We start from the raw sequence: 25691 nt of genomic DNA, 5'->3' as shown, positions 1-25691 counted from the left end.
CAGGTCTCAATTTTATCATTTTTTCCTCTAAAAAGTCTTCTTGCTTCCTCCCCCATAAGACTTGGCAGGTGCCGGTTTCCAAGGCTCCCACAATCCCCTTGTGTTTCCCCATTAGAGCACTATCACGCTGTGCTATAATTGTTCATTTGTCTGAATCCCCTGCTAGATTGTGAATTGTTATTAGGGGCCGTATCTGGTTCACCATCGTGTCCCTAAAAGCAAGCATAAGGCCACTAAGGTGAAGGAGCTGGATAGGGGTGTGTATGTGTCCGTGTGTGTGACGGTTGATCAGTTCTTCCCCGTTGTTGTTGTGGTTGTGTGTGTGACAGCTATCTGTCAGTTCTTCCCCCTTCTCGGCCAGTGAGTTTCTTGAGAAGGAAAGTGGGAAATCACAGGTGTCAAAAGGTACAGGTTGGTAGGGTATGTGCGCTTAATTTGCATTGTCAGAAGCCGGTAGCTCTTTGTAAGCACGCCTGGGGATTATTTGAAGAACAATCGGGCGGACGCTTACTAATCGAAATGTAGAAAATAACCCTCCGCTCGAGAGTTGTAATCGTGGCGGCAGCTCCTCGGACCACTAGAGGGGGGAATCGCACCGCATCCTGAACCTGGGCGGTTTCGCCCAACGATGTGGAGTCGCGTGGGACTTTGGGAATTGTAGTCAGAGGCTGGTAACGTGCCGTCTTGCGCGGTGCACCTCGGGAGGTATAGTTCCGGACCGAAAGGTGGGTAATGTTTCTGAGCGCTCACGTTGAGTTAGGAAAACTACAACTACCAAGGTACAACGGACTCTGGGCGGTTTTTCGTTTCCGTCGCGTTAGACGTCTGGAGCCGATTCTGAGAGGTCAACTCGACTGGGTAAGTTTCATTGCAGAAGGCTTCTGTTTTGAGCCTCGTTTTCTGCAAAATTTTTCGTATTCCAGCCCGGTTTGAGGCCTTCTTGTCTCCCAATCCGAGGAACTCCACATTAGTCTTTTGTCCTTTCAGTTTCCTATTCACTCGCGTCCGATATTCACCTACACGTTTAAGCCTACCCTTAACTATAGCGTTTACTCCCGGCGCCCTTGGAATTCACCTTGAGTTCCTTTCCCAAGACGCAGCCCTCACAACCCCACCATGGGCCTCAGCCCCTCGCGGAGCCCCCACAGCTCCACAGCCCTACCTGGACCCCCTCACCCGTGTCTTAAGCCCCCATTCCCCACCCTGAGCTCCTGGCCCCACCTCTCTGAAACCCGGACTTCTTTATGTCCCACACCTTCGATGCGTTTCATTTTGGCCCTACCTTACCTGTTTTTCGTGCTGGTGGAAGAAGGCTCCCTGGTTCATGTTTCCATTCCGCGGAGGAACCCTAGGCTCGTCGTCAGCAGACCGGGTTCTCTCTAGATCCGGCTTCTAGTTCAGGTCTGCCATTCATTCAGTGTGTGATTCGACAAATCACACAACCTCTCTGGGACTCACTGCCCTCCCTCGTGTACAATGGAGATGACAGTTGCCCTATGTGTCTCTCTTTGGCCGTGGCTGTGTTGTGGAGCCATTGGGTTAATATTTGTGAAAGTGCTTTGTAACTGTAAAGCCTCCACAACCGAGAGATTATTTTTATTACGATTGCAATGCTCTGGAACCCCTTTGTCTTGCCTCCTTTTCTAGCTTTGCCATCTTGTTGTTCAGCCCGTTCCCTGAGGGCTTGGTGTCTAATTTCTCTAAAGGCAAGGTGATATTTCCTCACTTACTTCAGAGTCCAAGGGTCGGACCAATGAGCTTTAAGTGTCCAGAGAGCTTCCTTTGAAAGGAAGCAGGGGAGAAGTGCTTATCTTGGACACCGTCCTGAAATAGCTGGTGATGAAAAGTTTACACAGCTGGCAGAGGGGCAGTCCCTGCTCAGTCCAAATAGAGCCTCACCGGGAGATGGACAGCTGCATTTTGAGGCCCACCTATTCCCTGTGGTGTCTTCTGGCCCTGTTTGTTAGACTCTGGCTTTGGTAGGGGTGTCTCAGGCCCAAAAAACCTGAGAGGAGAGAATCCATTTGGCCAAAGGGTTTAATCTGTGCAAGACAAAAGAGACCTTGACTGGTTATAATGTAAGGGAGACATGGCTTTGTTAAATTACTAACATTTTGTGAGGACTTAAAACGTACTGGAGCCCTTTTGGTGCAGTGGTTAAGCCGTTGGCTGCCAACCAAAATGTTATCTGATGGAACCCACCAGCTGCTCCATGGGAGAAAGATGTGGCAGTCTGCTTCTGTAAAGATTACAGCCTTGGAAACCCTATGGGGTAGTTCTGCCCTGTCCTGTAGGATCGCTATGCGTCAGAATCAACTCTACGGCAGCGGATTTGTTTTGTTTTTGGTTTGTGAAAAGCACCTAGCATAGTTCCTGACACAGAGTAAGTGTTCAGCAAATGGTGCTCATGTTGGTGTTGGGGATGCTGAAACTGAGGAACAGGGAGTGATGACATTAGCCCCGATTGAAGAAGCAGCTACGTTATCAGAAAGGTATGAATCAGATGCATGCATACCTGTCACGTCGAAGACTACTGTTAGATCTGCTGCCGACATCACACTCTTCCCTATCTGCCTTTCTTTGCTCTTATATTCTTTACTGTCTAGAAATGCTTTCCTTCGTCTCCTCTCCCTCTCTAAATCTTCCTCACCTTTCAAGGCCCAGCAAAAGTGCCACCTTTTCCAAGTAGCCTTCCTTGACTACTCTCATTGTCTTTCGTCTTGAAATTCCAGTTGAACTCACAGTTCATGGTTTAGGTCAGTGACTTGTGTAACTGAGTCTCCCCAGGAGCAGAATCAGTAATGGGTAAAAGCTCAGGTTGGGGAGTTGGACCTGGGTTTGCCACTTATTATCAGTGTAACTTGGGAAAGTTATTCAGTGTCCCAATGCCTTAGTTTCCTCATTTGTAAAATAGGGTCTTACTACTAGTACCTACTCAGAGAGTCCGTTGAGAGATTTAAATGAGGTATTGTGTGTAAAGAGCTTAGTACAGTGGTGGCACAGAGTAAGAGCTATTACCCATTGCCCTCAAGTTGATTCCAGCCTGTTGTGACCCTAGAGGACAGGGTAGAACTGCCCCATAGGGTTTCAAGGAGCCCCTGGTAGATTTGAACTGCCGACCTTTTGGTTAGCAGCTGAGCTCTTAACCGCTGCACCACCAGGGCTCCAATAAGTAATAGATATTAGTGGTTATTATTGTGATACTAGCATCATAAGAGCAAATTCTGTGTTACGGTCTCTGTAGCAGTTACTCCTGTGCTGGGCACGTAATAGGTGCGGAATAAACACTTGTTAAAGGATTTTGAGGACTACAGAAGCTCTCGTGTCCACAACCACCCCCCAAAAAGAAAGAAAAAAGTAGCCCCTACAACCAGAATGCTCCTTGGAAGCAAGGATGATGAGACTACGTTTCACATACTTTGGACATGTTATCAGGAGGGATCAGTCCCTGGAGAAGGAGATCATGCTTGGTAAAGTAGAAGGTCACCGAAAAAAAGTAAGACCCTCAATGAGATGGATTGACACGGTGGTGACAACAGTGGGCTCAAGCATAGCAACAATTGTAAGGATGGCACAGGCCGGGGCAGTGTTTCCTTCTGTTGTGCATAGGATAGCTATGAGTCAGTACCCACTTGATGGCACCTAACAACAACAAACCTTGGCAGAGTCAGTGTAGCACAGTAGGTAATGTACAAGATGATTTTATAAAAGAGGGACTGGTGAGGAGGTTAAGGCGACAGAGGGGGTGGCAGATGGCTCATGTAAGCAACAGGAAGCTAAGAGGAAACCAGCAAGATGCTGTTCTGTGTTCCACCCTCCAGCCATCAAGTTGAGCACTGCTCAAGTTGTCATTTGATTCAGCTGGTGATGAAATGGGAGTCAACCAGTCCATGGGCTTTCCACCTGTAACAGGACCCCACCTTGTAGGCTGCGGGGATGTGATGGAGGGTCAGAGTCTCCAGGTAAGCGTCTCTCTCTCTGTCCCTGCTTATCCCCTGCTGCTTCCACCTCATCATGACTCATTGCTAGCAAGTCTGACTGTGCAGTCCCAGATAACTGAGTCAGAGCTGGTCTGGATTTGCTTATAAAGCCCAAGTAATTCTGTCTCTCAGACCCCAGGTCTATCTTTCCTGATCTTTTTCTTCCTCTTTCTAATTATAAACATCCCGTACACAGAGATAGCGGGTTCTTTTTCTAGCTAGGTGGAAAGGGGGCTCTGTTGTCAAAGGCAGCTCTCAGATCCTGTTGAGGGCAGATCCTGGAGAGGTTTCTGATTTCACCGTAGTCTGAGTATATGAGAGGAAGACCAATGGCCTGCATGCCCTTGGCCTTTACTCTCCAAGCTGAGTAGGAAGACAGCCCCCTTTTCTCCTCTCGTGCCTCCATCTGTTTTCTCCTCCATTTTTGGCTTCTGGGTTCTCCCTCGTCAGTTCCCAGGTCTTTCTGTGATGGCCCTTGGACTTGCCCTCTCCCTTGTGAGAGGCACACACTTCATGGTAACCCCTCACCTACTCCCATGTAAAATGAGTGTGCTGCTGCCTCTTTAGGGCCAGCCTGGAGGAGTGGCCTGAGTCACCCACCGATCCCACCCCATGCAACTCGAGGTCTAATGTCTGGCTCCCGAGGCTCCTCCAGGCCTGAGCTCAGGGCCAGCTTTGAACCTTGGGAGGGCCCAAGCACTGAAAATCCTTTGGTGTCCCCCAGATGTAATTCAAAATACAGTTGGATATTTGAAATAACGTAATACTTACATGTATATTGAATACAAACTTGCTTTTTTCTGGGTTTTCTGAATGCAAAATTCAGATATATTAATTGAACCTTAAGTTTCCCCATTTTGGTGCCCTGCTTTACTAGTACCCCAGGCATCTGCTGAGTGAGTCTGTTGGGAAATCTAGTAGTGCCTGGGCTTCTTGCTCTCAGCAGCTCCTCTTTTCTTTCCTGCAGGGGAGCTTCTTTCGACTCTTCTACCCCTGCCAAGAGGCAGTGGAGACCACGGAGCAGCCCCTGTGGATTCCCCGCTATGAGTACTGCACTGGCCTGGCTGATTACCTGCAGTTTAATAAGCGCTGGGGGGGGTTGCTGTTTAACCTGGCTATGGGTAAGGCCTGGCTTACCCCTGGATGCTTTTCCAATTGCTTGGTTGTGTTCCTGGGAGATCACCAGGCAGACACAGCACCTTATAGTTTGCATTGTCCAGGCCTTTGGTAGTGGGGTATTCATTTGCTCAGTGTAGTGTGGAGAGCTGGGAGAGAATTACATACATAAGAGCTTGGATTTCGTAGTTAGGTTTTCCTGGGTTCAAATCCAGACTTAATAGTTTACTAGCTGTGGGCCTTCTGCAAGTTACTTAACCTGTCTGAGCCTTGGTTTTTCTCATCTGTTAAATGCCTGTTTTCTAGGGTTGTTGTGTGGATGTATGTAAAGCACTCTAGTGCAGTGCTTGGGACATAGAACGTGTCCTGTAAATGGTGGCTGTTACTCATTTATTCAGCGTGTATTAACACCCACTCGGTGCCAGCTGTTGTGTAGATCGAAGAAACATTCTTAGCTATCAAGGAGCATGCAGCCTCCTGCAGTTCTCCCCTCTCCTGGGTAGGGTCACACTGAATGATCCAGCTCCCCCAAAGGCCTCACCTGTAGGAGCTCTGCCAGCAGCCGTGGCATGTCAGGGATTTACCCCATAGTTGTTCAGTATTGCCCCTTTGGATTTATCTTTCCATATTCTGTTGTGCTCCCACTCCCTAGAGAAGAAAAAGGGGAAAGAATATGATAACCACCCTGGGACCCAGGGGGGAACAGTTGTTCTCCGGAGGTGAGGAACGCATGCCCTCACCAGTGCCTGTGCCTAGGCTGCCCTTGAGATTACAGCTTTGGGGCAGCCAGAGGTACTATACCCCATGTCTCTGCTAGGATCTTGTCGTCTGCCTGTCAGCTGGAATGGCCCCTTTAAAACAAAGGACTCTGGATATCCCTTGATCATCTTCTCCCATGGCCTGGGAGGCTTCAGGTAAGAGCTTCTCTCCCCCAGACTTTGTCATAGTCCTTGCTTATTGACAACTGCTAATTCGGAACTTATTCTCAAAGAGCAGAGAAATAGACATTTCAATGTGCTAGTTGTCTTATCTACTGACTGCCTCATTCCATAGCATTGGGTTCACCTTCTCTAGAAGGCCTTTCCTATGCCCCTTTTATCTCTTCTCTCAGCTTCATATTCTTCACTTCTCATATTCCAGCATATATGTAAATATACACTTTTAGCTTTCTTCTTATGTAGCAGCCCAAAAGTACTAGAAGGAGCTTGAGCCTCATAGACAGATAGTCATTTATACAACATATATTGAGTGACTACTGTGTACATGGCGCTGGTGTAGCAGTAATAAGATAGGCTTGTTCCCTGCACCCATGATCTGACCTACAGGTCTCAGCTGTACCACTTGTATTCTGTGTAAGCTTGGTGAAGTTTTAGAATTCTCGGAGCCTAGATTTCATCATCTGTCCAACGTGGAAGCCACTCTCACCGGGTTGCTTATGAGGATTCGATTAGATTGGCACCTAGTAGGTATACATGCTGGTCTGTTCTCTCCATTTCCTTCCATGGAAGAACATGGTGATGTTGAACTGTAAGATATACTTTACCAGACTTCAAGAAACTGAGTTTTATAATTCAGTATTTATTCAGAATTCTTTCTGTGAATTCCTATTTCTGCACCTGTGTGTTATAGTACTTAATATCTGTAGTACATGTGTTCCAATTTAAGCTTGTGAATGTTCTCTGTATATCTTCATCCATCAACATATATAGAGTCTAGTTATGTCCCAGAGTGTTCTACATCTCAAAGGCATCTATTCTTGCCTCCTTACCCCCTAAACTATTGTCTACACTACAGCTGTAGAGCTCTCTTTCAAAACCAGATCTTGTCATTCCCACACCTAGAACAATGCCTCACATATAAAAAAAAAACTATTACTGTCGAGTCGATTCCAACTCATAGGTAGAACTGCCTCATAGGGTTTCCAAGGAGTGCCTGGTGGATTCAAACTGCTGACCTTTTGGTTAGCAGCCATAGCTCTTAACCACTACACCACCAGGGTTTCTGCTTGCCTGTAGTAAGTACTTAATAAATATTTGATGGATGAAGGAATGTCGCTCCCCTACTTAAAACATTTTAATAGCTCGTGGAACTTAATCCAGCTCTTTACATGGTCTTACCTGGAAGCAGGTCCAAGACAAATGTTGCCAGCCTTGTTTCTTGCTGCTTGTCCACCTCCAGCTCTCTAGACAAACTGACCTTCTTTCACTTACTTAAGGGCACTATGTGATTTCCTGCTTCAGGGTTTTTATGTGTGCTGTGCTTCATAGCTATTCCCTTTGCCTGCAATATTTGCTGTTCTGCTCCTCTCTTTCTCTTCCTTCTCTCCCTCTTTTGCCTGGCTAATTTCTAATTACCTTCAAGGTGTTTGTATGTCACTGCCTCAGGGACACCCATCCTGAGTCCCTATATAAATTTTCCAGTAATGTGATCTCATAATACATAATTGCCATTCATTTCCATAATTGTAATGATTTAATTCTTTGTGCAGTCCTTTAATACCTGCCTTTCCTACTAGATTTTAAACTCCATGAAGGCAAAGCCCATGTCTCTCTTATATCTTTCCCAGTACCTAGGATAGCACCTGGCAAGTAATAATTCTCATCAAATATTTCCTGAATGAATGAAAGAATGCATAGAAAGACTGTTTTGCTGGGTTCTCACTCACTCACTTAGCAAACAACTGTTGAACACCTGCTCTGTGCCAGCCTCTTGGTATGAGAAGAAGGTGGGACATACAGAGGTAGATAAATCATGGTCCCTGCCCTCAGGGAACTTGTACCCACTGGGCGAGCCAGGATAGGGCCTCACGTAACTATAGCACATAGCAGGAAGTAGACAGTAGGCGTGGAGATGAGGCTAGAAAGGCAAGTAGATAGTTTTCAGTGCCATTTGTTATTAATAAATTGAATGCCTGTTAGGTGCCAGAGCTTGTGCCAGCATTGGGCATTCAAGTTCTGCTCTCGGGAAGATTTTAGTCTGATAGGGAAGGGAAATTAAGAAGCATCCCCTCCTAAGCCCCACAGGTATTTTATATAGAGAGCAGGGAAGCACACAACTTTTAAGAGTGATCTTTTTGGCCTAAGAACCTGAGTTGAGACTTCACACCTCTGTAGGCTTAGGTGAGCCAGTTATAAATACTCTTCATTAACCAGAGTGAAGTCAGAGAAAAAGGATAGGGAGGAAAAGGGATGTCGTTCCTTTCATTATTAAAAAAAAAAAAAAAAAAACACGTTCCTATGGAGCTATGGAGTTGATTCTGACTCATAGTGGTTCTATAGAACAGAGTAGAACTGCCCCATAGGGTTTCCAAGGAGCGGCTGGTGGGTTGGAACTGTCAACCTTTTGGTTAGCAAGTGAGATCTTAACCACTGTGCCATCAGGGCTCCTCTTCTCATTATAAAAAAAAACAAAAACCAAACCCATTGCCTTCGAGTGGAATTCCCTCCACAAGAGTTTCCCTTCTCATTTCAGTGGTTAATTCGGGCTCTGCAACTCTTCCCATAGGTCAAGGACCTATAACTTCCCATCCCAGGGAGGAGTGTGTGCATTTAGATACAACAAACCTTTATCACCACTCCCTGGTTTGGTTCTTCCATAGTCCTGGGAGGTAGGCGGTCAGGGATGCGTATTTTACAGATTAGCAAATAGGCTCAGAAAGACAGACTTGCTTAAGGTTATACGGTTTACACTGGGAAGGAATCAGAAATCTCTGTGGCTCTTAAATCCAGTATTTCTTTCACTACCTCCCCTGTTGGGAGAAGGTAAAAAAGACACTTAAGAAACTGACCATCCTGAATGAACTGGGATTAGGACAAATGCTATTTAACAGAAAACCCCCAAATAATATTGACTTAAACAAGATAAAAAGTTTATTTCTCTCTCAGGCACTCCAGAGTTGATATGGTAGCACCGTGAAGTCATCAGAGAGCCAGACTTCTATAATCTTGCTCTGCTTTGTGCAGCTTCCATTTCTAAGATTATCTCATAACCCAGGGTAGCTGCTTTAGCTCTAGCCATTACATCTTCATTACAGGCAACAGGAAGGGAACAGTCTCCTTTTTAAGGAGACTTCCTGGAAGTTCTGTACAGCACAACTGCTTATAACGCATTAGCTAGAGCTGCCCTGTCCAGTGTGGTAGCCTCCAGCCGTATGTGGCTATTGAGCACTTGAACTGTGGCTGGTTCAGATTGAGATGTGCTGTAAATATATACTATAGTCTGGATTTCAAAGAGTTCATAAGGAAAATATTTCATTAATTTTAAAATTTTGATTATATATTGAAAAGATAGTATTTTAGATATTTGGGTTAGATAAATATTAAGATTAATTCCACCTGTTTATTTTTACTTTTTATTTATTTATTTTGCTGTTGATGTTAAGAATATACACAGTAAAACATACACCAATTCAACAGTTTCTACCTGTACAATTCAGTGACAGTGATTATATCCTTCGAATTGTGCGGTCATTCTCATCTTCCTTTTCTGAGTTGTTCCCCCGCTCTTTTTACTTTTTTAAATGTGTCTACTAGAGAATTTGAAATTATATATGAAGGTAGCGTTATATTTTTATTGGACCATGCTGGGCTAGAACTTAATCACCTAAACTAGCTGCAAGGGATGCTGGGGAATGTAGTATTTTGATATAGTGACAGTGTCTTCAGCTGAAAATTGGATCCTGTTACTAAGGAGGAAGGGAGAAATAGGTGTTTGGTGTAGGCAATTAGCAGCAGTTTCCATATATGTATGTATATGTGTGTGTGTGCGTGTGTGTGTGTATGTATATACATTTTTTTTTTTTCTCCAAAGTTGGGAGACAAACAGAAAGTCCACACAGTAAATCACAGTTGAATTGCATATTAAAGAATTAGCCAAGGTCCCTGTCCTCAAAGAGTTTACCAGCTTATTTGGGAGATATACAGATATGTAATCAATAAAAATGCCATTGTTGAAGTAGCCAAACTGCATTTCAAGAGAAGAGATGAGTCAGTGTTTCCATAGAGTTGGAAAGCACAACGGATTGCTCTACGAGTGCTTCCTAGGGTATGAGACTTGGAGCCTTGGTGAGAGAAGGGTGTGCTGGCTGGAGAGAGCACCTCAACAAGAGCTGCCCCACATGAAACTCCCTCCATTGAAACTTTTGAGATGGCCACTAGAGTGGAGCATGATAGGAATGGGGGCTACGGCTGGGCCATTGTTTTGAGCACTTTTCTCTGTTCCTTCCTGAATCTGTAGGACATTGTATTCGGCTTTCTGCATGGAACTGGCCTCCCGTGGCTTTGTGGTTGCTGTGGCAGAGCACAGGTGAGTGATGACAGTCATAGTGACCTATTTTGAATTCGGTCCCTGCAGTGGGCTAGGATATAGGCTAGTCACCTATTGATAATTATTTCTGAACCTCACAACCATGCAAGGCAGATATTATCCCCATTTCAAAGGTGAAGAAACCAAGGTTCAAAGATGTTAAATGCCCAAAGTGATGCAGCTCGCTTGGGGTTCAAGGCCAGGTCTGCCTCTAAAGTCTGTATTTTTTCTACTGTACTATACATGCCCCTAGATCTCCTCTACTAGCCAAAGGATGATCCAGAGAGCCTTGGCCCAAAGAGAGAAGTTATTAAAGGAGAAAAGAAAGCTCAGGAGTGTCTTCTGGCTTCTCTCTGATGGCATGTGTATTTCAGGGACCAGTCAGCTGCGACCACCTATTTCTGTAAGAAGGCTCCAGAGGAGAACCAGACCATCAGTGAGTTACTGGAGGAAGAATGGATCCCATACCGTCAAGTTGGGGAAGGGGAGAAGGAATTCCGTGTTCGGAATCCTCAGGTAGGCTTGTGCCAGTCAGGTAAAAAAAACGTTAACAAACCTGTCCTTCCTGTACTACATTTACTAAATGAGACTTTTAGCTCACTCTTTCTCTTGAAATCTCAATCATTGTGAGTCTGAACTTGCCACATCAGTGAGGCGAAATGGTGTATTAATCGGGACTCTCTCATTTGCAAGTGATAGAAACCCAATTTAAGTTTGCTTGAGCAAAAAAGGAAATTGATTGGCTCATATAAGCAGGCTGTAGGAAAGGCAAAACCGTTGACACCAGACACGAATGCCATCAGGGCTTTCTCTTCATTTCTCAGCTCCGTTTCTTCTGCTGGTTGGCCTCATCTGCAAACTGGCTTACTTTATGAGGTTAGAACTACAGCTCTTGACAGCTCTGAGCTTGCATATGTTCAGCCTTACCATCTGAGAGAATAGAGCTTATTTTGGGAGTATTCTTCCAGTCCCTACCTCTGACCCAAGCAGCAGTTGCAGAAATCCTGGGAGCATTTCCAGGGCTAGAGAAAAGTACAGGTAGTCTCTGACATACAGTAGGGTTCCGTTCTCACGACTCCATTGTAAGTTGGTTCTGACATAAGTCGAATACCTCTTTTTTTTTTATAGTTTTCATTCTTTGTGCCTTTTATTATCAGTATCTTTATAAATCTGAACTTTTATTTGTCTTTGGAGGTTGGAAACATTACGTATAAACTTATAGCTTCAACATTGGCACTTCTTGCTTCTCCAGTTTTATGGACGTTATGTTAACAAAAAAAGAAGGATGGTCATAATTGTAGTTCATGCATAACTCGTATGTGTCGCAAGTTGGGGACTACTTGTACCAAAATTGAAAGTCCCCACCAGAAATAAAGGAGAAGGAGGAGAGCTGCTAAGCAGACAAAAACAATAAGTGTGCCCTCTAAATCCAGTTTTGTTGTTGTTTTTAGCTGCTGTCCTCTTGGCCCTGACTCACGGCAATCCCACGTGCAATGGAACGAAGTACTGCCCAATCCTGCACCATCCCCAGGATGGGTTGTGGGTCAGACCATTGTGACCTGCAGAGTTTTCACTGGCTGATTTTTGGAAGTAGACCACCAGGCCTTTCTTCCTAGCCCATCTTATTCTAGAAGCTGTGCTGAAACCTGTTGCATCATAGCAACACGCAAACCTCCCCTGACAGATAGGTGGTGGCTGCATGCTAGATTTACAATAATGCGCTTTATTTCTTTTCGTTTTCAAAACACTTCCTTATACATTATCTCATTTGATCCCCCTGACAGCCTTAACAGTAGGAAGGTAGAGTCTGAAAAACATCTGGCTGACTCCGTTATACTGTTAGGTGGTGCTTCTGGGGGCTGTAGGCATCCTTGGGTGGTGGAAAGGGTTGAGTGCTCAACTGCTAGGCGAAAGGTTGATGGTTTGAATCCACTCAGCGGTGCCTCAGGAGACAGGCCTGGTGATTTGCTTTTGAAAGGTCACAACTTTGAGAGCCCTGTGGAGCAGTCTGCCCTGCACACATGGGGTTGCTATGAGTGGGGGTCGACTCAACAGCAGCTAACAGCAAAACAACACGGGGCTGGGAAGGAGCTGAGGCTTTCTCGGATGATGGGGCCCGTAGTGCTTGCTGAGATGTGGGTGGGCAAACATCCTTGGCCCTGTGTAAGATTCTCCCCGGCTGGTCGTGTAGTGTTCCAGCTCCCATTGGGACTGTCTCTGTTGCAGGTGCATCAGAGGGTGAGTGAATGTATACGGGTATTGAGGATCCTGCAAGACGTCACTGCTGGGCGAACTGTCCCCAACATCTTGCCTGGTGGATTGGATCTGGTGCCCTTCGAGGTATGGCAGAATTTGGTTTTAGCTGGAATGAATGTATTTATCGGGACTTTCTTGGTTATAACCACTAACAGAGAGTTATCGGCTCACGTAATTGGGAAGACCAAAGGCAGACTGGCTTTAGGCCAGTGTAGCTGGATCCAGGGACTGTTGTATGAATAAGGATGGTATATGTAAAAAAAATAACTGTTTTATGATAAGAGCGCCTTACACAAACTTATGAAATGTTATTTATTACCTTTTTATGTAGAAAGAAACCAAGGACCAAAGAGGCTGTTTCCACCCAGGGTTACTCAGCTAAGTAAGTGGTAGAGTCAAACTTTAAACAGGGACTTTTTGATCCCAAAGCCTATGCTGTGTGCCCCTTCAGGAAATATCTTTTTAAGGCTCTGGTCAAGTCTTCCAGGGAGAGCATCTGCTTGGATGGCTAGTAGATAAGGCAGAACCTGAAATCTAGGGTACTGTACCAACTATTAGCTGTGTATCTTCAATCCCTGCCAAACTGGGCCCAGGTCACTCAAGTCCAGGCCTGCACGCCTGTGAGCCTGAGACAGACATTAGGAAATGACAGGACAGTTGAATAGTTGCAAGGCAGCCTTGCAGGGACATACAGAATTAAAAAGATAAGTTTTACCTATCAGATTGGGTGAGATCCAAAAATTGATTACTTGCTATGTTGACAAAGCTGTGGGGAAGTCGGTAGTCTTTGCCTACATTGCTGGTGAGAGTACAAATTGCCCCATTAAAGGCAATTTGGCAATAGCTGTCAACAGTACAAATGCACATAGTCTTTGACCCAGCAGTTTGCAGTCCTGGGAATTTATCCTGCAGATACCTGCACACATGCAATATGATGTATGTACGAGATTATTCATTCCAGTGTTGTTTGTGAAAGCAAAAGATTGGTAGTAACCTGTAAAAATGTCATGGCGGAGGCATCTGACCTCCTAACTTCACAAGGGGGATGAAGAATCAAGATTAATAGCCTAAGGCTGATTCCTATGAGGCGGAGGTTAGACATGCCTCCACCCTCCAACCATTTTACCAGTTCTTATACCAACTGTCCCTTCCACAGCACTCTCTACTTCTCTGCTGGGTTTGATAATTTGTTGCAGTGGCCACACAGAACTCACAGACCATACTAACAGTTACTGGGTTTATTAGGGAAGTAACAGGTTACAATTCAGGCTCAGGAACACTTAGGGTATTGTTCTTCCATCAGGGCAGCCTCTTCTCAGCCATTCCCGCAGGCACGTCTCTCTCTGGCCTCATGGCTTCTACGCTGCTCAGGCAAGTGTTAAAAAGTTCTCTTGGCTCTGCCAACAAGCATCCAGAGGCACCCTAATCCACCAGTTAGCCTTGGCCAGAAGACACTCAGCTCTAGCTCCACAGGTTGGCAAACCTAGCTCCACTAAGTGCCCAGAGGTACCCTACTCCGTCAGCAAGCTTCCTGCCTGAAGGTGCTCAGCTTTCTTGCTCTGTGGGCCAGAAATCCCATAATGCCATCTCTTGCTGGTCTCCTGCCGGTCCTCTGGTTCTGCTGCTGCTGTTTCTCTGCCACTGCCTCTTGCCATCTGTCCTTTTACAGCTCTCTCTCTCTGTCTCCTGGATCTAGGAGTTTCTCAGCACAGGGATCCCGGGTCCAAAGGACAAGCTCTACTCATGGCTCTTCTTTCTTGGTGATGTTGAGATCCACCTCTGGGATGGCTCGTTTTAAGCCTAGTGGAATGGCAAAACTGACCAATCCCCTTGTTAGGGTTCCATACACCTTACTTGCATGGTCCCACTCTCACAAGGGTGCCATGCATCTTATTTAGGTTATCAGCAAACTATCCAGTCTGCTTATTGGGCCATAAGTACCTCATTTGTATAGTCCTACTCAGTCATTTGGTAGGAGTTAGAAAGACTGTGACTAGAAGGGCCATATTAAGTAATTCACTGCACCGAATAACCTAAATGTCCACACCAGTAAGGGGACTGGTTTAATAGATTAAGGTACAATGGATATATTAATTGGGGTCATGGTAATTGCTATAGCATATAAACCCCCAATCTCAGTGGCTTAACACAGTAGAAATTTATTTCTTTCCCACATAAAGTCGAGAATAGGTGGCCCTCTGCAAGAAGCGTATCAGGGACCCAAGCTCCTTTCATCTTACGGCTCTCCCCTGTTCAACCTGTGAAACCCAAGTTCACCGTGTACAGTAAGCCAGCAGAACGGGAATGAGCATGAAGGTTTGTACAAGGGAGTTTTTTATGGTCCGGGTCTGGAAGTGGAGATATCATTTTGCTCATATTCTATTTGTTAAAGCTCAGTCACAAAGACACATGTAACGGCAAGGGAAGCTGGAAGATACGATCTAGTTGCGTGTTCTGGAGGAAGAGGAACAAGTCTGGTGATCAGCTAGCTGGCTATACCATGATGAAATCAAATGTAGCTGCAGAAGATGATAAGGAAGCTCTGTACGTACTAACATTGTTAGGCAAAAGAATAAGACACAGTACCCCTTCTGTGAAAAGGGGGTAAAGTATATACGCATTCATGTTTACTTGTGTATTCATGAGGAACCACTGCATGGACACACAAGAGTGGTTACCCATTTGGGGGTAGGAGGTAGACAACTATGTGGATAGGAAATGGGGTGGTAGGAGGCTTCTCTGTATACCTTTGATTTTAGAATTATATGAATAAATTAGCCTATGTTTAAAAAGCTAAAAAAATACTCTGCTACCACCAGTGACTCCCCTGACAGGGAACACAACTGAGTCCCGGCGGGACTGGGAGAAAAGCGTGGAGCAGAGCTCAAGTTCACGTAAAAAGACCAGACTTAATGGTCTGACAGGGACTAGAGGAGCCCCGAAACTATGACCCCCGGATAGTCTGTTAACCCAGAACTGAAATCATTCCCAAAGCCCACTCTTCAAAGATTAGACAGCACTATAAAAGAAAAAATCATACACATGAGGAATATGCTTCTTAGTTCAGTCAGATACATGAGACCAAATGGGCGGCTCCTGTCTGGAGGCAGGATGAGAAGGCAAGAAGGGACAGGAACTGGGCTAATGGACACAGGGAACCTGGGGTGGAAAGGCAGAGTGTGCTGTCACATTGTGGGGATTGCAATTAATGTCACAAAACAATATGTGTATAAATTTTTATATGAGAAATTAACTTGAGCTATAAACTTTCACCTAAAGCACAATAAAGGAATAAGAAAATTAAAAAAAATAAAAACACTGATCCATCCAGGTTGATGATCAGAAGATGCTGAGCAAAGAGGGATAACTTGGGTACAAAGTTTTGGGAGAGAAATTGGGACGAGCAGAGGAAAGCAAGGGGTCAGAGCAAAGGCTGGGCAGCAAAGCCTGGAGAGATTTCCTGAGCCCCTTAGAGGCAGCTGCAGTGGCTTTTTATATAACCATGCCCTGAAGGCTTCTGGGGACAACCAGAAATAGATACTTACAGACCATGTTAGAGCCAGCAGACCTTCTCTCCCCTCAACCCACTCACCCAGGCTTTAGATGAAAATTAGGACAGGTACCCAGAGGAAGTAGACCCTGAGTTGGTTTCTGTACAGTCAGTCCTTGCTCCAGAGCAAAGTGGACTAGGCAGCAGGAGCTCCCCACATCCATCCTTGACTCGGCCCCTGTGTCCTTCCCTCCTCCTTTACGAACCGGTTCATAAGGTAGGGATCCTGGAGGATGGGGAGAATTCTCATTCTTAGTACACGCTCAGATTGAAGAGGTGGTTTAGATTTTACATCATCTTTCTCCATTTATTTTTTAACAGATATTTGGATGTCTATCTTAGTCCAGGTATTGTTAAGTGGTAAAGGTCATAAAAATAAAGATGAAGAACATGGTTGTCAGACTTCTGCCTTCTGTATTAGTTTCTCAGGCTACTGTAACAAATTACCACAAACCTGGTGGCTTAGAACAACAGAAATTCATTCTCTCACTGTTCTGGAGGCCAAATCAAGGTGTCAGCAGGGCCATGATTTCTCTGGAGGCTCTAAGGGAGAATCCTTCCTTGCCACTTCAGCTTGTGGTGGCTCCTGGTGTTCCTTGGCTTAGGGCAGCATAGCTTCCATTTCCGGCTCTGTCCTCACGTGACCTCCCTCTGCCTCTGTCCAAATATCCCTCTCCTTTCTTTTCTCTTACCAGTCATTGACTTAAGCGTCTACCCTGAACCCAGAATGATTTCCTCTTGCAATCCCTTGACTAATTATATTTACAAAGACCCTATTTCCAAATAAGTTCACATTCTGAGGTCCTGGATGGATATGAATTTGGGGTGGGGGGCGCTGTTCAACCCACTGCAGATGGTAAGATTACAGAAATAAAGACGAAAAACGTGGTACTCAGGATCCCTGCCTACAGAAGGCTGTTCAGTCTACGGATTGCCTGGCTGGCTGCTTTCCAGTAGGCAAGAGGTTCTCGATGGTGTGGTTTTGGAGGACTCACCCACTGTATTGTGCCTTCTGCCTCATTGCCTCACTGGTTATTCCTCTTGCCCCTGAGGAATTCGTATAGAAGGAGCCTTGCATTTCTGACTTGGCTAAGTTCTTCACTTTCCTCAGGGCAGCATTGACATGAGCCGTGTGGCTGTGATGGGACATTCATTTGGAGGGGCCACAGCTATTCTGGCTTTGGCCAAGGAAACCCAGTTTCGGTGAGTTTTCCAGTGATGCTGCTGTTAGCTCCATACAGTATTCATTTGTTCAGCAAGTATTTTTACACAAGTTTTGGGGGCTGGGGATTCAGTGGTGAACAAGAAAACAAGGTTTCTGATTTCATGGAATTATGTTATTGCGGAAGGAGATAGACTAGTAAATAAATTGACCAAAAATAAAATCCCCAGCAGCCAAGTGCAATGAGGAGAATAAAACAGGCTGATGTGCTAGAGTGTCCGGAGGCTTCTCTGAGATGTGACGCAGGCCAAGACCCAAATGGCAAAGAAGTCAGCCATAAAAAGGCCCAGGGGGAGGCCTTCCAGCCAGAGGGAACAGCTAAGGCAAAGGCTGAGGTGGAAACAAGCTTGCTGTGTTAGTGCGAGGGGAGCACAGTGTGTCGGGGAAGAGCTCACCATGTGACCAGAGATAAGCAGTTAGATTTTATTCTAAGTATGATGGGAAACCATTGAAAGATTTTAAGCCGAGAAAAATCAATCTTACATACATTTTCTAAAAATCTTACATTTTAAAAGATTCCTCTGGCTACTACTTGAAGACTGGATTGTAGCAGGACAAGAATGAAACACGGAGGCAAATTAGACGGAAGCTATTTCAGAATCCAGATGAGAGATGACAGATCTGTATTAGGATGGAGGGAGTGGGGTGGGGAGAGTGAGTGGAGTCAGGGTGTATTCGAGAGTCTGCAGGACTCAGTGATATGTGATGTAAAGAAAGGAATCAACGTTTTTCATTTGTGTGTCTACCATTTGGTGGATGATAGGGTTCCTCACTGAGACAGAGAAGACTGGAGGAGCATTCTGGGAGGAGGTGGACGAGTCTTTGGGTCTTAGTTTTGCCTTTGGTGACAGAGATTGCTGCCTCACAAGCTGGCCAGGTCTCTTGAGTTGTAGCACCAGCTTTCCCTAACCTCCTGTGCCGTGTACGCTACGGGCTCACGTGGCACTTTGTATGATGAGGGCACTTAGCTGCATTGTTATACTGCGTTGTCTGTTCCGTGTCCTCTGCTAGAGAGAGGGCTCATGGAGAGCAAGAATTACGTTACTTATTTCCATATCCGCAGCCCAGGGCTAAGCACATAGTAGGTACTCAATGAATGTTGAGTGAATGAATGATTGAATGAACAAAGTGTCATTCTGTAAATCAAGTCAGTCACCTGCAAGTAGATCCAGAAGATGGAGAAGATCTGATCCTTGTGGTCAGAGAGTTTAAAATTTAAAAGGATCCTTGGCTACAGGTGGAGTCCTGGTGGTGTCGTGGTTAAGAGCTATGGCTGCTAACCAAAAGGTCAGTGGTTAGAATCCACCAGCTGCTCCTTGGAAACCTTTCGGGGCAGTTCTGCTCTGTCCTATAAGGTCATTTTAGGTCGGAATTGACGAGAACAGGTTTGGTTGCTTTTTTTGGTGACAGGTAAAAGTGATCCCTGTCTTAGAGCCTGACAGAAGGATGTGGTCCCTGGCACCCCCTTCCCGGCTTTCTGAGCCTTCAGTTCAGTGAAGGAAAGAACTCTACTCTTCCTCCTCCACGCTCACTGTTCTTGCTTGGGTTTTGTTTGGTTCTTTTCCAGGTGTGCTGTGGCTCTGGATGCTTGGATGTTTCCACTGGAACGTGACTTTTACTCCAAGGCCCGAGGCCCTGTATTCTTCATCAATACTGAAAAATTCCAGACAGTGGAGAGTATCAATTTGATGAAGAAGATATGCACCCAGCATGAACAATCTAAGATCATAACTGTCCTGTGAGTAAACCCCAACCACCGAGGCCATGCTCACAGTGTTCTGTTTTCCACTCACCTGTGGCTCCCTTAATTTCTTCTGGATTACCCAGAAGTTTCTACCCATTAGTAGAGTACCTGAATACTTCTGAATTTCAAAACTGTAATTCTTTTACAATTTTATATCTGTTCTCCTGCTCTATTTAGCTCCACCTACAGTGATTTCTTCATTAATTTACGTGATTTCATGACAGGATTTGCCTGCTGCTTTCTGAGAAGAGGGTATCCTGGGGTTATGTGTTGGAGAAGAAAGGGTGGGCTCCAGAGATCTTTAGCCTTAGCTGGGAATTTTATTGGACCATTCGAAGAGTGTGGATATGGTAGACCTTTGACATTCAGATTTTTAAAGGCCTCATAATATCTAAATTCATAGATAGCACTCTAGCATATGTTTTCTCCCATAAAACATCTATATTCTCAATAAGAGAGACCACGTTCTCTGCACTTCCATCACCACTACTATCAGTTGGCTTTATTTTGGGAGCCATTTCTCACAGAGAAAGAATTTGTTCTAAGTCACTTTAAGAAATTTATATAGGAAGTGGCTTTGAGCTTCAGGTGGAGGGCTAAAATCTCAGGGACTAGCTCTCTGACTTGAGTATCCAGCAGCTAGTTTAGGAAATGATACATTGCCAATAGTTAAATCCCCCATGTGTCCTTCCCCACTCCTCTCACCTGCACTTGAGCCTCGAAACACACATGGTTTAGGGATCCCAGTTTCTGTTTCAGCAAAACAACAAGTGACTGCGTGCCGTGGTCCTTTGGAATCACTCAGGTAACCTTGAATGCTGGGGGTCTGCTCAATAGTTAACGACATCTTCTCTTGCTCACCTGGGCCAGGCTTTCTTCTTTGGGGTCAGCCCCTAACCTATCTTTCATTTTGATTTCATGGCACTCAGAGGACTACTTAAAAGTTGCCCGAGTCCGTCAGATTCAGGGTGATTTGACCTCTGGAGGGAAGGGAGGCGAGAGCAGCTGAGAAGGGATATGCGAAGGGGATTTAACTATTGGTAATGTATTATTTCTTAAGTTAGGTGCTGGATACCAAGTATCCATTATATTATTTTGAACGCTTTTTTGTGTGCCTTAAATAATGCATTTTGTTTAAAGTCAGTTTTTCTGTATGACATCAAACAAATAGTTTAACATTTAGATTTCGCCTCCCCATTGAGTTGACTAATAAGTTTAGTTAGGAGTAATTTAGCCAAATGAACCTAGTCAGGATTTCGCCTGAAAATTCAATGTATTGATGTCAAAGGACTTAAGTTTTAATTCAGAAACCCCCTTTAACGTGTGCTTGCATTCACTTTTCTGATTTTTTAAATGAAGGCAAGTAATTTTTTTTTCTCTGTTTATGATGTGGCTCTGAAGTAGGAGCTTATGTTTTGTGAATGCTCAGAAGTCACCAGGTAGAAGCCACGGTCTCATAGGCTCTAACAGTGTAGGAATGGCAGGTGCTGGACCTCCCCTCTTTGCTGCTATCCCTGTCCAGCTGACTCACCCTCCTCCCTGCACTGTCAAGCAGTGTGGTCCAGGGGATAAGCCAGCTTTGAAGGCCAGGCACACCTGGGTTAAAAATCCTGGCTCCATCCCTTCCTAGCTGTTTGACTTTGGGCAGATCGTTTCACTTCTCTGAGCATCAGATTCCTCTCTGTCAAAAGGTAAATACCTCCCTTATATAGTTGTGAAAATTAGGTGAGATAATACATGTAAAGCTTAACAAATACGTGTGCACCCCAGCCCCTGAACCCTACCAATTACTTGTTTTCCTTTTGTTCTAGTGGGTCTGTTCATCGGAGTCAAACTGACTTTGCCTTTGTGACTGGCAATTTGATTGGTAAATTCTTCTCTCAAACTCGTGGGAGCTTGGACCCCTATGAAGGTCAGGAGATCGTGGTGCGGGCCATGCTGGCCTTCCTGCAGAAGCACCTCGGTAAGGAGAGAACTGGGGTCATGGGGCAACTGTGGGGTCCCTTAGATTTTCCTGTGGCACAGTGGTCTATGCTGACATGTCAGGGATCAGGGAGACTTCATGGCAAAAGGAAAACCTGAGTGAAGGAGAGTTGCACAGAATTAAAGAAAAAGTACCTGGAAGTTTGGAGATCCTGGCTCTACCTCTTACCGGCTACATGACCTTGGGCTAGTCATTTAACCTCCCTGAGCCTCCGTTCCATTGCTTTTATGGAACATTCCCTTCTCTCCACTACACCTATCCAACTCCAAGCTTATCATCTCTTCCCTGTCTGCATTGTGGGGGCAGTTATGATGATAAATGGGCTAAGTTTGTGGAACTGCTTTAAAAAACAAACCATGGAAGGATTATGACTAATGTGATAACTCAGGCCAACTGAACCGTAAGGCCCTTAGAGGTCATTTGGTCCACTTGCCCACCCTGAAGAGGTATCCTCTCAGATCTTCTCTGCCCCATGTTCAAGCAGCATGGCTTTTCACATGGAAGAGTACGGGTACTCAAGTCAGCTCTCTCTACCACTGGAAACTTTGATTTTTCTTTTTTTTGGTTTGTTTGTTTTTGTTTTTTTAATACTGTATTTTCAGTGAAAGTATACACAGCAAAACAGGTTCCCATTCAACAATTTCTACACATATTGTTCAGTGATATTGGTTACAGTTTTCACATTGTATCAACATTCTCATGATTTCCAGCTCTAGATGTTCTAGTCCCATTGACCTAGTCTCACAGCCCCCCAAACTTCTCATCTATACTTTGCTTTAGGTATTTGTTGGCCATTTGGTCTCATAGACAATTTTTTAAAAGAGCTCTGTACTCAAGGGTGATATTCATTACATTATTAGCATTTTTTAAATTTTATCTTGTTGTTGAGAATATACACAGCAAAACATACACCAATTCAACTGTTTCTGCATGTACAATTCAGTGACATTAATTATATCCTTTGAGTTGTGCAACCATTGTCATCCCCCTTTTCTGAGTTGTTCCTCCCCATTAACATAAACTCAGTGCAACCTAAAGTTCCTCCCTAATGTTTCGAGTTGTTTTCACTGATCCCATGTAGATAGTTCTTAAAAGAGCATAATGCTCAAGGCAGACATTTTTTACTAGTTACTCTTGTTTGGTTTTAAGAAGACTTCAAGGGATATTATTGGTTTAATATTTAAGTTTATCTCAGGGGATATTCATTACTTTATGAGCTAACCTACTGTTTAGCTAACACATGACTTGAGGAGATAGTTTTAGTTCAGGGTTTAAAGAATATCTCAGAGTAGTAGTCTCCAGGATTCCTCCTGTCTCAATGAGTCTATTAAGTCTGGATATTTTTGAAGATTTGAAGTTCTGTACTTTTTTCTCACTCTTTATCAGGATCCATGTATTGTGGTCCTGATCATAATGTTCGATAGTGGTAGCTAGCACCATCTCGTTCTTCTGGTCTCAGGGTGGAGGTGGCCATGGTTCATGTAGACAGTCCTGTAGACTGGCTTCTTCTCTGAGTCTTGAGTTTCCTTCCTTCTCTTTTCCTCCAGAGAAGTAGAGACCAATAGTTGTATCTTACATGGCTGCTTGACTTCAATAGTTTTAGGAGTTGATATTCTAGTTTTTTTGGTTACAAGGACTTAGACAGTCACTAATGTACCTTAAGAAAAAAGGAGAGTTTGTTTATGAGAGTGTACTTGGACTAAGTGGGAAGTGAAGGGTTATAGGAGCCAAGGTAGCTTGCAGTACTGACCTCTTTCTTGGTCGCTGTAATGGGCTTAGTCTCTTTGTGTCTTCCTCTTATGACATCTGTTTCTCTCTGTTCCAATCTGCGATTTTCTTTCTTTCAGCTCTGTATTTTTTTTCTCACTGATACTGTCTGCTCATTCATAGTTCCTGGTTCCTCATAATTTTATTTGGCTTGAACCACTCATGGCTTGTTATCTCCACCTTGTGGCAAAAATTCTTCTTCAACTCCCACTGCTCACTACCATATTCTCCTGGCTTTCTTAGACCGGATACCCAAGAGAGTCTGATTGTACCCGCCCATCTTTACCTGCCAAGATACTTCGTAGGTCACTGTCCAGCCTAGGCCTGGAGCTCTCTTGATGAGATGTCCCTTTCTGATCCAGTTAAAGTGGTGTGAGATGCCATTATCTATAAATGAGACTGATCCCTCAGCAGGTGCTGTGTGTAGGGCAGTTTTCTTCAGAAGGGAGTCAAGGCTTGTCTGGATTGCTCAACATTGACTGATTTCTAACTTTAGGCCAAGATCTGATACTTTGTAACTCCTGCTACTTGTCCTGGTTATCCTGTCAAGAGCCCTCCATGGAAGCCTCACACTGCTTGCACATGGCAGCTCTTCAGATGTTTGAAGTCACCTGTGCTGTTCTCCCTCAGTTTTTTGTTCACTAAACTAAATGACCATGGTGCCTCTACCTGTTCCCCATGCAGTGCTGTTGCCATTTATTATCCCCTTCCATTGGATGCACTGTTTGTCACGTGCCTTTTAAAGTGTGGTATCCTGACCTGAAGGTGACATGCTAAATGTGGTCTGACCAGTGCCTGGTATAGCAGGACTGTCGCTTCTGTACTCTGGACACCTGACTTCTAGTCAGATGGCCTGAGTGTGTTAACATTTCCAACAATTATATGACAAATTTGTTTAGATTGAGTTCATTTTTAAAACCTATCTGGCCAAATATGATTGTGCTGACTTTTTTAGGCCAAATTTGCATTTTTACTTTTATGCCTGTTCATTTCACCTTGCTCATTGTGAGTCATTATTCCAGCCTGGGTTTAAAGACTTCAGAGTTAACAGAGACCTTTGAGCATCCTTCTTATCACTGAGCAGGAGAGGAATAGATTTATGTCTCAAGACTGGTGGGGCCAGACCATGCTCCTCAGCCCACTTTCCCCATTTCCTCTTAGGCATCAGGTCAGAGCTAAAGATTAAAAATTGGGGGGAGCCCACTGTAGCATGACTGGGCAACCTGGAGTAGCAGTGCCTGTAGGTTAAGATGCTCGTTGCTGGAGACCAGCAGAAGAGGAGATGGAAGGGAGGAGGGCTCAGTCTGTAGGAAGATTGTTAGGATTTACTTTATGCCAGTTCCCCTGCTATGTGCTTCCCCTGCTATGTCACGTAATCTCAAAGCCAGCGCTATCTGATGGTATTTTTATTATTAACTCCATTTTACAGATGAGGGTTATGAAGTTTAATTTATGTAATTTGTCCAAGGTTATTTGGTTATTAAGTGGCAAAGTCAATATGCAACCCAAGCTCTGTGACTACACAGTCCATGTGCTAAGTCACTGCACCGTACTGTCAGTGACTATGATGACAAGTTCCATGACCAAGGTGTGCACTCCGTTGTTGGAAGACACGGAGGACAGGCACCTAACTGCGATGAGAGGATAAGGACAGCCAAGGAAGGAGGCTTCCTAGACAAAGCAAAGCTTGCTTTTAATCTTATTGGCTGAGGAGAGTTCACCAGGTAGGGAAGGGGCAAGGATCTTCCAGACAGAAGACACAAAGGCTTGAGTGAGCCTGGCGCATTTGGGAAACTGTGTTTGGTATATCTGGAGCTCAGGATAGTGAATTGTTGGGAAGTAAAGCTAGAGAAGTGGGCAGAAGCCAGATTTAGAAGCCTGTGTATTTGCTGGAGTAAATTTGAATTTTATTCAAAGGCTGTGAGGAGACCTTGGTGGGTTCTAAGCAAGGAAATTTCGTGATTAGCTTTGTGTTGGCATCTGGCTGCTTTGTGGAGGACGTGCGAGGTGGGGCAAGTGGAGAGGCAGAGAGCCCAGGTAGGAGGTTCCTGCCGTAATCCAGGTGAGAAGTGAGGAGGCAGAGCCTGAAAAAAAGCAGAGGCTCTCATCTTGGGCTGATTAGCTTTACAAAGAGAAAAGCTTTTTGGTGGCCACAGTACATTGTCACATGGGAAACTAAAATAGGTTGTAGGTAGCTCGGTACAGCTTCTCTCCACCTCCTGAAAAATACCTCTCAGAGCATGTGTTCCACCGACACAGGTTAAGAAATGTTTATCTTCTGTTGAGGAAGATTGGTGCTTCCTTCACGTGAACTCCATGCAGCTCCTGTCTCCACCTATTCATTCTCTCTTCCACTCTCCTGGAAGACTATTTCACACCTTCTTCTCTCTCCTGAAACCTCCCATACCTCCTCCCCTAGCCTGTCTCTCGGCTGATTAACTTTGCCTCCTACTTCACTGAGAAAGTGGAAGCAATCGGTACCTCCTTAAACTTCCGACGCTGCAGCTGCCCACCTGCCTGCATACACTCCCCTCCCCAGCTGCTAGTGTTTCCTACTTTGTTTCCCAAGTCCAGTGCCTCCGCCTGCACGCTAGATCCCATCCACTTTTGTCTGCCCAAGACAATTGCACCAGCAATTTTTTCCTCGTTTATATCATCAGTTTTTCCCTCTTTACAAGTCCCTCTCCAAAAGCATACAAACATACTGACATTTCCCTTTATCTTAAAAAAAAACTCTCTTCTCCCCACTCTCCGCTCCAGTTACCACC

General features: G+C 44.8%; 1 protein-coding gene across 3 annotated transcripts in view; it reads left to right on the top strand.

Moving 5' to 3' along the window:
- Window positions 1-805: 805 nt before the first annotated feature.
- The window catches only part of PAFAH2 (platelet activating factor acetylhydrolase 2), a 31014-nt gene continuing 6128 nt past the window's right edge, over window positions 806-25691 (top strand). For 2 of the 3 annotated variants that reach the window (XR_007516567.1, XM_049878329.1), the window contains exons 1-10: window positions 806-858; window positions 3822-3962; window positions 4948-5101; window positions 5914-6010; window positions 10332-10400; window positions 10775-10916; window positions 12627-12740; window positions 17318-17409; window positions 18996-19166; window positions 20984-21135. Coding sequence is in view for 2 of the 3 variants with exons in the window: in XM_049878329.1 (XP_049734286.1) it covers window positions 3873-3962; window positions 4948-5101; window positions 5914-6010; window positions 10332-10400; window positions 10775-10916; window positions 12627-12740; window positions 17318-17409; window positions 18996-19166; window positions 20984-21135 (1081 nt within the window). In the remaining variant the exon portion in view is untranslated. Of the gene's footprint in view, window positions 859-3821; window positions 3963-4947; window positions 5102-5913; window positions 6011-10331; window positions 10401-10774; window positions 10917-12626; window positions 12741-17317; window positions 17410-18995; window positions 19167-20983; window positions 21136-23419; window positions 23598-25691 lie in introns of those variants that run through there. The other variant, XM_049878328.1, reaches the window with a different exon arrangement.

The sequence above is a fragment of the Elephas maximus genome, chromosome 3 (assembly GCF_024166365.1).
Source record: "Elephas maximus indicus isolate mEleMax1 chromosome 3, mEleMax1 primary haplotype, whole genome shotgun sequence".
NCBI classification, from domain to species: Eukaryota; Metazoa; Chordata; class Mammalia; order Proboscidea; family Elephantidae; genus Elephas; species Elephas maximus.
This window is presented reverse-complemented; position numbering and strand designations above follow the sequence as displayed.